The sequence below is a fragment of the Lagenorhynchus albirostris genome, chromosome 7 (assembly GCF_949774975.1).
Source record: "Lagenorhynchus albirostris chromosome 7, mLagAlb1.1, whole genome shotgun sequence".
In the NCBI taxonomy this organism is placed as follows: domain Eukaryota; kingdom Metazoa; phylum Chordata; class Mammalia; order Artiodactyla; family Delphinidae; genus Lagenorhynchus; species Lagenorhynchus albirostris.
In genome coordinates, this window is record NC_083101.1 from 68,535,997 (window position 1) to 68,548,828 (window position 12,832).

Sequence of the window (12,832 nt, forward strand, 5' to 3'; positions counted from 1 at the left end):
AATCGTGTTTTCATTGTAATTATTGTCAAGGTTTGGGATGCTCATCTCCGTGGGTAATTCAAAAACTACTCAGGAGGCAGAGCTGCCAGGCTCTGAGGAGTAGCAAGTGTCTATTAATTGATAGTTTTCTCTTCTGTCTCTCCTCTCCCTAGATAATTTTTCAAGAGGCCCTTGTGGCAGGACATGAGGACCATGGCAGACTGCAAAAATGACCGCATCACTTTGCAATTCCTCCCATGAAGAGATGAGGTCTATTTCCCAAGCCTCTGAATCTGGGCTGGCCTTATGCCTTGAATTGACTAATAGAATGTGGTGGAAATGACAGTGTGCAGATTCTGAACTAGATCTTTGTGGCTTTGCGGCTTTCACTTTCACTACTCTTTCATTTTCACTACATTCACTACTCCATCATGTGAATAAGCCCAGGCTAGCCTGCTTAAGGATACAAGACCAGTGGAACAGAGACAAGGTGTTCCAGCTGACACACGCCTACACCAACCAGCCCTCAGCCGTATAAGTAAGTAGCAGAACTGTCAGGCTGAGCCCCACCTAAATCACCAACTCATAGAATTATGGGCCAAAAAAATGCTTGTTGTTTTAAGCCACTAAGTTTTGGGGTGGTGTGTTACACAGCAAGAGCTAACTGACACAAGATCAAGCCTAATGAAACTCTCCTGAGCTGAGCATGAGTAAGAAGCCACCTACTGGCCTTTGTATCACTCGGCATGCTTTCGTTCGGCATTTCATGTACGCAAAGAATGACCATATAACTCAAACCGGCATGCTTTGAGAGTAAACTCGGACTAGCTCAGGCAAACGGGGATATATGGTCACCTTAAATTAGCAATATTGTACTGATAGTTATCTCTTTATGCTTTCCTGAATCACAGAATGTCACCGCTGGCAGGGAATCTAGAGAGCTTCCTCCACTCCTGTATTTCACACAGGAGGAAATATGGGGTCCAGAGTTGAGAAGTAACTTTCCCATGATTGCACAGCTCATGAATCGTGTGGGAAAAGCCACTGTAGTAAATGGTAGCATGAGAACGCTCCAGAGTCAGGAGACTTGGGTTCGAGTCTAGCTGCTCTCACTAGTACAGCTGTGCAATCTTGCTCTGTAGTTCTATGTGGTCATGCTTTGTTTCCTCTACTGAGTTTAGAGCATCTTAAAAATGGGAATTGTGACTGATGTGTCTTTATATCTTTTTTAGGGCATAAGCCTGATGCCTGGCATATAATAGGTGCTCAATAAATATTTGCTGAGGAAATCTAGAAACACCCAGTGTTCTACCTAGGAGTCTCATTTCTGCTTGGAACAGCACATGGTATACTCAGAAAGAAACAGAAAAAAAATCCAGTCCATCCAGGGATGGCCCTTGGGGGTGCAGTGAGGAAAAGCCCCATTGGCTACCCCAGCGCACACTGCAGGGGCTGGCTCCCACGAGATGCTGCTCAGCGAATGACCAGTCAGCAGTACTACAGGGGGGACATCATGTTCAGCTGTATTTGCTTGCTTTGAACCCCTCAGGATAAGAGTATCAGCCTCTGTTTCGATCCAGGTAACTACAGCCATGGTGGAATCCTGTTTGCTGTCTAGGAGTTACAGGTTGAGAACTCTGATCTTCCCTAACAGTTTCCTTGACCTATCAGGTCAGATCACGGAGGGGACGAACACTTTGCCAGCCTTTGCTCTAAGAGTCCCATGCAACCCTGTGATTCTAGGGCCTTGAGTCATAGGCAGCTTCCTCCCATTCCTGCACATCTTCCTGATGGCTTCAGCAGTTGTGTGCTGACATCAATCACTCATTTGTTAAAAATTTATTTATTTATTTATTTTGCGGTACGCAGGCCTCTCACTGCTGTGGCCTCTCCCGTTTGCGGAGCACAGGCTCTGGACGCGCAGGCTCAGCGGCCATGGCTCACGGGCCCAGCCGCTCCGCGGCATGTGGGATCTTCCCGGACCGGGGCACAAACCCGTATCCCTTGCATCGGCAGGCGGACTCTCAACCACTACACCACCAGGGAAGGCCTAAAAATTTATTTTTAAAATTATTATTAACATTTTAAAATTGAGGTATAGTTGATTTATAATATTGTGTTAGTTTCAGGTGTACAGTACAGCAATTCTGTTATATATTGGGTTAGTCAAAAAGTTCGTTCAGCTTTAAGTGAAAATAAAAGACACATTTTTCATTTTCACCAAGAATTTTATTGAACAATGTATTCACTAACCGAACGAAATTTTTGGCCAAACCAATATATATTATATGTATTCTTCTTCAGATTCTCTTCCCTTATAGGTTATTACAAGATATTGAGTATAGTTCCCTGTGCTATACAGCAGGTCCTTGTTAGTTATCTATTTGATAATATCAGTCAGTCTTATCAGTGAACCAGACCCCACTACTCTGGGCCATATCACTCTAGGCCTGCTGTGGGGATTTAGAAAACCCTGTCTGTCTCCCTCATTTTCCTCCCTGAGTTAAGCAAAAGCATCGGACTAAACAGCAGAGCAATGGCGACAGAAAGAGAGAGAGACAGAGAGAATGAGTGAGTGAGTGCATGTGAGCACACACATCTCAGAAATGTTAATGTGATGGGAGCCAAGAAGAAACTGAACGCATTCCAGCTATTTGGCTGCAGGTTTCCAGGAAGCCAGGCCTTTGCATACAGCAGATGCTCTGTAACAGCATCTTGAACAAAGAAACGTAGATAGCACCTTAAGTGAGCCACACCTGCTACACTCACCCTTTCCTAGGAATCGTCTAATGTCAGGAGTCCTTAAATGAGGGGTCATTCCTGGCCTGTACTTGACAAGACAAGGCTCTCTATCAGGCTGGATTATTTCTAGGTCAGGGTAACGAGACAGGATTTTTCTCCAGTCTTTTTCAAGGGAGGAAGGTGTGATCATCACAGGGCTCTTGAAGAGGGATGCTACATTATGCTGGATGTTACCACAGTATTCTATTCCAAATGCTTTTAGAAATAATGTTTTCAGATTTCTACCTTCTGGCATCAAGAAATATGAGGAAGAGGGGCTTCCCTGGTGGTGCAGTGGTTGAGAGTCCGCCTGCCCATGCAGGGGACACGGGTTCGTGCCCCGGTCCGGGAAGATCCCACATGCCGCGGAGCGGCTGGGCCCGTGAGCCATGGCCACTGAGCCTGCGCGTCCGGAGCCTGTGCTCCGCAACGGGAGAGGCCACAACAGTGAGAGGCTCACGTACCACCACCAAAAAAAAAGAAATATGAGGAAGAGCCCAAGCTGTGTGGTCACACGGGCCTGGATCTGAATCTCAGCTCTATGACCTAGGAAGTGACCAGGCTTGAGCTAGTTAACTCTTTTTGCCTAAGTTTCTTTCTACTTATGCCAATTATATGTATGTGTGTGTATATATATATATAATTTTATATATATATATATATATAGTGCAGGCATATATATATATATATATATATATATGTATATGCCCATACTAGATGTTTTCTGAGATTTACAATAGAATTTATGGAGTATACCAAGGATAGAGCATGATACATAGTAGGTACACACGTTTGTTGAATGGGTACGTGTGTGTATAGGGCCATAATAAAAAGTAGAGCTGTTTCTCCTTATCTCTCATTAGTTCTTTCACCCTTTGGGACAGTGGCCCAGGAACCCAGTTTGACGCTACTGGGAAAGGATGTTCTTTTGATTTGATATACATTCAGATTGTACTTTGCTGATTATAAGATGGTATTGTGTTCACAGCATCCAGTACATAATAGCAGCAGATAATAATATTGATTATGGTAATGATAATAATACCGGTGGGAGCAGATCAGACATACAGGCATTTACACCAGACGAATGCATTTCTGTAAGTTATTTTTTGAATCGAACGAATAATTCGTGTACACAAACATTCAACAAAATGTGAGTCACCCTTCTGCCTCAGACCTTCAGTTCCCCTTTGCAGAGACAATCACTGTAGTGGTTTTAAACCATGGTCGCAAGTTCTCTGAAACTGCTACCATCGAGGGTGTCATATGCTATGGGACACTGATATATTCTAGGGAGACTTCTTATCTCCTCCCCTTTAATCAAGACAGACTTACGACTGCTTTGAGTAGTAGGGTTCAGTGGAGGTGACTCTGTGACTGCTGAGACTAGGCCATCAGAGACAATGCAGCTTCTCCTTGTGTTGCTAGAACACTCACTCTTGGAGTCCTGATCTCTTATGTAAGACATCTGACTATCCTGACGCCTCCATACCGTGAGAAAACCCTAGTCACGTAGAGAGGCCACGTTAGGCTCTCCAGTAGACAGTCCCAGCTGAGCCCAGAATTTGAATCATCTCTGCCCAGGTGCCAGAAACGTGAGCCAGGACATCTCCAGATGATTCCAGCCCCCAGCCACTTGAGTCTTCCCAGCTGAGGCCCCAAACACTGTGGAGCAGAGACCAGCCATCCCCAACGTGTCCACAGGATCCACGAGCAGAATAAAATGGTTGTCATTTCATTACCACTAAGTTTTGGGGCCGTTCATTACGTAGTTTCAACAGCCAGAACCATCACTATTATTGTGTATTTGTCCAGAGAAATTTCAGGCACATATATATGCATATACATGTGTATACGTCACCCCCTTTTCCTTTTAAGACAAGTAGAAGCAGGCTGTGCATACTGCTATATGCTGCGCTTTTTACAAGAAATTCATTTCAAAAAAAAAAAAAATGCTCTACTCACAGGTTTGCGAACATCAGGTAAGGTAATCCAGAGAGGAAACACTATGGGGAAAACAATCAGGAACGTGACTTGCTTGTGGGTATCGGAAGGCCAGGCCAGGCTGAGAGGCTGGTCCTCCTCGTCTTCACCCGTCTCTGTGGTCTGTTGTAGAAAGAGAGAGAGAGAAAATGAACAAAAAAGACAATAACATCTGCAGGCCACAAAGCAAGGAGAGAAGTTCCGGATCTCATTAGGAGTTTTCTTGGGTCATCTCAGCTGCTTCATCCATGTAATTTTTAGGTTTGTAAGAGAACCCCACCTTGTCATAGTCTGACTCCCAGGAACAAACAATGCATTGCTCAGCCATGAGAATTTAAGAACTGTCTTTCCCTTCCCTGAACACTCTCCAGCTTCTCACTTTCCTGAACTGATCCTTCAACTGGAGTGGACTCTGATCCATGAACTTAGGAGAAACCATACCTGCAGAGCAAAAGACCCCAATGCCAACTTTCTTCTCTCTTCTTGAGGAGAAAGCCACAGGATTCAGTATCCTTGGGAATACATTTTTTTAATTAAAATAATTAAAAATCGTTTTTTTAGAACACTGATTTGGAGTGGGCAAATGAAAGTAACCACAGAAATCAGTCGGTAACAATACTCAACTCCCTTCAGTGACCCTGGAATAGTTAAGTTCATGGATTATTGTGTGGTTGTGAGTTTCTAACCTGCTTAATCACCTCGTTAAATTCGAAACCATTTTATTTCCGGCCAAAGGCTTATTATGCAAACATATATATGCATTCACAGAGAAACAGAGTATGGAAGTAGAGGATGCTAAACCTGTGGGGGTCGAGCACACAGGGCTGCAGAGCCAGGGGGTAAACTTCAGAGTTTCTGACCTGGCAGCAAGCGGCCAGCGTATTATTCGCTGCCTGCTGAGGTCAGCAGCTTCTGAGGTCCCAGAGCTAGAAGGGACAGAAGGTGGATCAGGGCCTGGCAGGATGACCATTAGCCTGTCAGATGGGCCCTCCAAGCCTCCGAAACAGCACTGCAGACAGCATCAATCACTCCCTTCTCTGCTTGTTTAAAAATGAAAGTGCAGCAGCAGGACCAAGCGTCAGGTCTAAAAATATCAATAGGAACATTTCCATGGATGCTTCCTTTTGAGACCATATAAATAACCCACACAGGCTTCATACAGCTCCTGCCCTCCCCCCTGCCCCCCACCCATGGCTCTTGCTTCCAGCATCCTGTGCTATTTCAAGCAGCACTGAATCCCCCCAGCACTTCTCTCCCTAGGGAGGTGGTAAGTGGGCCAGGCTTGGGCAAGTTGTCCTAGAGGAAAAGGATAAGACTAGAGGCAGGGCTGGGTGTGAGGCCCGACTTGCTGTATGTTATGTTTTTTTGTTTTTTTTTGTGTGTGTGTGGTACGCAGGCCTCTCACTGTTGTGGCCTCTCCCATTGCGGAGCACAGGCTCAGCAGCCATGGGCCAGCCGCTCTGTGGCATGTGGGATCTTCCCGGACCGGGGCACGAACCCCGTGTCCCTTGCATCGGCAGGCGGACTCTCAACCACTGCGCCACCAGGAAAGCCCATGTTATGTTTATTATTTATAATTTACACCCTAGTACTGCCAAAAGGATTTGTAGTGGTTTACACAATCACCCCCACTTTCTCTCCAGAAGTTAAAATTTAAAAAAAATTATTAAAAAAAGCTAATCTTAAGCCATGCTGAAAAAGGTTCTTTCTCTTTCATGTATGTCCTTGGCAGTGAGTGAACGAATTTTAAACACCAAATATGAGGGAAATAAGAGGATTAGGGAATAAGGCAGAATTAGGAAGTCAGCGCGGTTTATTCAGGTCGTCTGGATCCTCATTAAATATACTTCTTATGCTCCCCATCTCTTTGCTATGCAATATGTTGGAAAAGAAGGAAGATCTAAAATCAGTAATCTGCATTTCCACCTTAGGAAACTAGAAAAAGAAGAGCAAATTAAATCCAAAGTAAGCAGAAGAAAAGAAATAATAAACATTAGGGCAGAAATCAATAAAGTTCAACTAATCTATGACAAAGGAGGCAAGGATATACAATGGAGAAAAGACAGTCTCTTCAATACGGGGTACTGGGAAAACAGGTCAGCTACATGTCAAAGAATGAAATTAGAACACTCCCTAACACCATATGCAAAAATAAACTCAGAATGGATTAAAGACCTAAATGTAAGACCGGACACTATAAAACTCTTAGAGGAAAACAAAGGAAGAACACTCTTTGACATAAATCACAGCAAGATCCTTTTTGACCCACCTCCTAGAGTAATGGAAATAAAAACAAAAATAAACAAATGGAACATAATGAAACTTACAATCTTTTGCACAGCAAAGGAAACCATAAACAATACGAAAAGACAACCCTAGAATGGGAGAAAATATTTGCAAATGAATCAATGGACAAAAGATTAATCTCCAAAATATATAAACAGCTCACGCAGCTCAATATTAAAAAAACAAACAACCCAATCAAAAAATGAGCAGGAGACCTAAACAGACATTTCTCCAAAGAAGACACACAGATGGCCAAGAAGCACATGAAAAGCTGCTCAACATCACTAATTATTAGAGAAACGCAAATCAAAACTACAATGAGGTATCACCTCACACCAGTTAGAATGGGCATCATCAGAAAATCTACAAACAACAAATGCTGGAGAGGGTGTGGAGAAAAGGGAACCCTCTTGCACTGTTGGTGGGAATGTAAATTGATACAGCCACTATGGAGAACAGTATGGAGGCTCCTTAAAAAACTAAAAATTGAATTACCATATGACCCAGCAATCCCACTACTGGGCATATACCCAGAGAAAACCATAATTCAAAAAGACACATGCACCCCAATGTTCATTGCAGCACTAATTTACAATAGCCAGGACATGGAATCAACCTAAATGCCCATCGACAGACGAATGGATAAAGACAATGTGGTACATATATACAATGGAATATTACTCAGCCATAAAAGGGAACGAAATGGGGTCATTTGTAGAGATGTGGATGGACCTAGAGACTGTCATACAGAATGAAGCAAGTCAGAAAGAGAAAAACAAATATCGTATATTAACGCATATATGTGGAATCTAGAAAAATGGTACAGATGAACCGGTTTTCAAGGCGAAAATAGAGACACAGATGTAGAGAACAAATGTATGCACACCAAGGGAGGAAAGCGGGGGTGGGGTGGTGGTGGGATGAATTGGGAGATTGGGATTGACATGTATACACTACTATGTATAAAATAGATAACTAATAAGAACCTGCTGTATAAAAAAAATGTTTGTGAGAAAAAAAAATAAATCAGTGAAAGTGAAAACAGGAAGTCAACAGAGAAAGTCAACAAAACCAAAAGCTGTTTCCTTTGCTATGTAGTTCATGCGGGTTCATCCACTGCTTCTTTTACTTATCCCGAGGGCTCACATCCCTGACAGAAGCTTGGGCGTGCTGCCCCTGGTTCCTCTTCTGAGCCAACTCATCGTCCTCCCAGAAGATGTAGCGGATGTAGAGAGTATCACTCCCTGCTGGGCTCACCAGCCTCCCAAGCTGTCAGTTGACTACATGAATAATCTCTGTGTAATCAGACCAGTGAAGATTAGGAGACAGGCGCATTTTAGCTGTTCCCTCCCAGATACGATCTTTCTTGTTTAATCCAAATGAATGACTTTCCCCTCCCCACCTGGTAGATGCCTCAGGAATAGGGAGGACCATGGGAGAGTTGAGAATTTGCAGTATGCCTAATAAGTACCCTGTCTCATGCAAGGTAGGTGGTTTTATTCAGATAGAGGATGCCAGCACTTCCTTGAAGACCCATCAGGCTGATCTGATGAGCTCATCAAGGCTCCTCCCCCTTCCAGAGTTGACACTCCCCCCAGTCAGGTCCCCCACTGCCATCTGCAATCTAGCAACTTCTCTCTAAACTCTAAGCTAACCTTTTTCAGAGAAAAAACAAAAGCAACTCTTTATGACTCATATCATTTTAATGACACCAACAGATGGTGACATTTCATCAATAACCCTTCTGCTTATAACCTACGGATTAGCTCCTTTCTCAATCTGCCAAAGTCACCAGGCAGGCAGTACCCCTAGAATATAGCAGAAAATAATTGTCTGTTTAGATGCATAAGCTCTAAACATACTACTGGTCCAACACAAACAATTAGCTATATTGTACGGCTTCCAAAAGCTGCATTTGAGGTTGCTGTTGCTAGGGCAGAAATGGATGAGGAGAAGAGATTGGGTCTCAGGCTGTACAAACAGTGCTCTCCGTGGGGACTTCACGGCCTCTTGGGGACAAATCTTGCTATAGAGAAGTACAGGAGCCCAGAACCCTTCGGAGGATTCTAGAGGTGCCTGGGGAGCAAGGTTGTCAGCATATTTTAGGGGAAATTCTCTTTGTCTTTTTGCCAAGTGCAATCTCACTCTGGTTCAGTGGGCAACAGCTTGCAAGCTGGTTAGAGGGAAAAAATTCTGTTCCAAGTCTGGGGGCTCGATTTGCCTTTGCCCAAGCTGGGGCTGCTGGCATGCTCATTTGTCTCGGCCCCGGGAGAGGCTGGGCACTGATTTTCCAGCTTTTCCTGGAGTTGCGGCATCCTGGCTTTGACCTTGCAACAATCCATCCTTACCTCCTAAAGCTTCTGCAGCATGTCTATAGAAAAAAAAAACGATCCTGAAAAAATTCAAATGTCTCGTGATAGCTTAAGGTAGTTTGAGATCTACTGGGGTCTCCACAGAATCCCTAGAATTTTGTAAAACCAGGGCACCAATGACTGCTTTAGGGCCTTGTAATCTCTGACATGGAAAATCTGAGCCTAAGACATAGGACTGTAAGTTTCCACATTCTGGTTGTCTGATCTTGAAGGAGTAAGTGCAGCCTGGTGGGAAGAGCAGGTGGTGGAGAATCAGGAACCCTGGCTGCCCTTCTCTGCTCGAGCTGGGATTCCTTGGGTGGTGACCATGACCACCTGCAAGTATTCACTGAGTTCTTTTTAGGTAGAAAGCCTTGCACTAAGTTCTGGGACTCTTGATTTGAAGGAGACTTGGATTTCAAAGGGGAGACAGAACAAATGGCTCCAAAGAATTTATTCTTTATCTAGTTACGGGGATGCTGGCAACAGCTTCTGCGTGTTCTCTAGTATCTATTCTGCCTGTTATGGATTGAATTGTGTCTCCCCAAACTCATATTTTGAAGACCCAAACCCCAGGACCTTAGCTGTGACTGGAGATAGGGCCCTTAAAGAGGTGATTAAGTTAAAATGAGGACATTAGGGCGGGTCTTAACCCAATACGACTGGTGTCCTCATAAGAATAGGATATTAGGACTCATGGAGAGACACCAGGGATGTGCATGCACGGAGGAAAGGCCGTGGGAGGACACAGCAAGAAGGCAGCCATCTGCAAGGACAGGGGCCTCAGAGGAAAACAACCTGTAGGCCCCTTGATCTTGGATATCCAGCCTCCGGAACCGTGAGGAAATAAATTTCGGTCGTTTAAGCCACGCAGCCTGTGGTATTTTGTTATAGCAGCCCTAGCAACCTAATATACCGCCCTTGTGCTTTAGTGATAGAAGGCCTACTTTTACCTGGGTCTGGAATAAAGACTATTTCTAGCCTTCCTTGTAACAAGGTGTGGTCATGGGATGAAGTTCTGGCCAATGAGATGGAATGGGAAGTATTCTCTGCAACTTCTGGGATGTATCTTTAAAGGGTGGAGGTGTATCCTTCCCCACTCCTTCCTCCTTCTGGCTGCCAGGAATGGGGACATTTTGGCCAGAGCTTGAACAGCTATCTTAGACCATGAGGTGGAGAAATAGTACAAAAGGATCTGACCTCTGACACCCATCAAGAGCCATTCTAGCTCTGGGCTGCCTAAAAAGACTTGGGAGAGACAGAATATTCTGTCTTACTTAAGCTGTTGTTATTTGGGGGTTTTGGTTGCTCACAGTAGAACCTTATCCTGGCTGATCCAGTGTCCTCTTAGGAGGAATCAAGGGAGAAAAATCTTTCACATCTCAGCACTGGGAAAAGTCAGGCTTCCTCCGAGAAACTGAGAAATCCGTGCACCAGGGAAATGATACTCTTTATTTTTTGGCACTAGGGAGTTCAGAGCCAAATCTGTAACCCTGTCCAGCAATCACAGCACTGGAACCTGCACTCACCTTACTCTACTCTTCTCTATTCCTTTCCATCCTTTGCTGAATTTTCTCAAACTAGTCATTTTATCCTTTTACATCAGATGTATTTTTGCAAGCAGCCTCGAATCTTTGTGAAGGTGGGGCAGAACTAAAAATAAAACTCTGCAGTGATCCAACAGAATTTTGGGGGTAACTTTATGAGAGAGAGAGAGAGAGAGAGAGAGAGAGAGAGAGAGAGAGAGAGAGAGAGAGAGAGAGATAAGATGTTACTGTACGTGACAACACATGACAAATGGACAACTACCTTCTTGGACTCATTATCAATACTGATGAAGGTTGGAATCTGGAGGTCTGGCTATCAGAACACCTACAGATAGAAGAGAACAGTTCCAGGGGGCAGTAAGCACCTATTGGGAGGTCTCTGGAGCAATCAACTCATTTTTATTTTCCTTTATCTAGTGAATGGAAGGAGTGGCAGCAGCCTGTCCATTTGTGGCCTAGCATTATGAGAATTGGTTCAGCTTCTTTGCACGTGCATCTTGTTTTTTTGTGTGTGTGTGGTACGCGGGCCTCTCACTGTTGTGGCCTCTCCCGTTGCGGAGCACAGGCTCCGGACGCGCAGGCTCAGCGGCCATGGCTCACGGGCCCAGCCACTCCGCGGCATGTGGGATCTTCCCGGACCGGGGCACGAACCCGTGTCCCCTGCATCGGCAGGCGGACCCTCAACCACTGCGCCACCAGGGAAGCCCTGCACGTGCATCTTATACTATTTCCACTTGTGCCTCGTCTGGATGGTTTGCCCCAGAGTAAGTGTCAGGTTTCCATTGGAGGGGCTTGAGTTGGATTTATTAGTCCAGAAGTTGCCTCTCCAGCCAGAAAAATATTTCTTGGAGGCAACCCAATTTCTTATTCTTGTCTGTGAAGGGCACTGTGCAAGATTCCTGCGTGAAGGTGAGCCCACTTTAATGCAATCTCTGCTGTCAGAGAATGAACACCCAGGAGGCATCTGAAAATAGGCCATCCTTGAGTTCAGTTTTATTGATTGGTAATAACATCTCATCTCCAGTTCACAAGGAGCAAAGCTCAGAGGATCGCTTGCACCTGCCTAGCTCTCAACTCGGTGGGGTTTGATTCTTCTTTAACCCCCTCAAAAGGACCACTCAGTTCAGCACTCAGGAATGCCACCTCTTCCCACTGGAGAGTCCCTTCAGTGTGGCATGATGCTGGATAAAATGCAATGCCAGTACTTAGGTATCTCTGTAAAAATATAATTCATTTATGCTAAAATATTGGGCCAGGGTCAAACTGGGGGAAGGTGAAGATTTCAAGTGATTTGGACTTCTACTTAAAAAGAATGGTTCCTAGTATATTTGTTGCTGTTGCTGTTTCTACAATTTATATCTGTAGAAAAAAAGAATCAGTTTTCCCTCCACATTGTTCAGTCACACAGATGCCCACACGAATGATCAAATGGGGCAAAGCTCATGGAGTGCAGTGCGTGCTATGAATCCCCAAGAAGACCCCGAAGCGCTGAGAGTGGGAAGAGACATCCATAAAAACATTCACCGAGCCTGAGATATGAGGCTGGGTGGGTGCATCAAGAATACTGAAACTGTCACCCTCAACAAAAGCCACTAATAAAACACGAGAAAGGGCTTCCCTGGTGGCGCAGTGGTTGAGAGTCCGCCTGCCGATGCAGGGGACACGGGTTCGTGCCCCGGTCCGGGAAGATCCCACATGCTGCAGAGCGGCTGGGCCCGTGAGCCATGGCCGCTGGGCCTGCGCATCCGGAGCCTGTGCTCCACAACGGGAGAGGCCACAACAGTGAGAGGCCCATGTACCACAAAAAAAACCAACCAAACAAACAAAAAAACCACGTGAAATATGTAGGCTATGTGGGAGGTGTTCATCTGTAGACTGGGGATAGTAACTCTCAGGCAGTCTCAG

The 12,832-nt window shown here is 44.9% G+C and overlaps 1 protein-coding gene across 2 annotated transcripts in view; it reads right to left on the reverse strand.

Moving 5' to 3' along the window:
- Positions 1–12,832, reverse strand: part of SLC24A2 (solute carrier family 24 member 2) — a 240,407-nt gene that overhangs the window by 20,932 nt on the left and 206,643 nt on the right. For both annotated transcript variants that reach the window (XM_060155123.1, XM_060155122.1), the window contains one exon: positions 4,726–4,857. In XM_060155123.1, the coding sequence (XP_060011106.1) occupies positions 4,726–4,857 (132 nt within the window). The remainder of the gene's footprint in view (positions 1–4,725; positions 4,858–12,832) is intronic.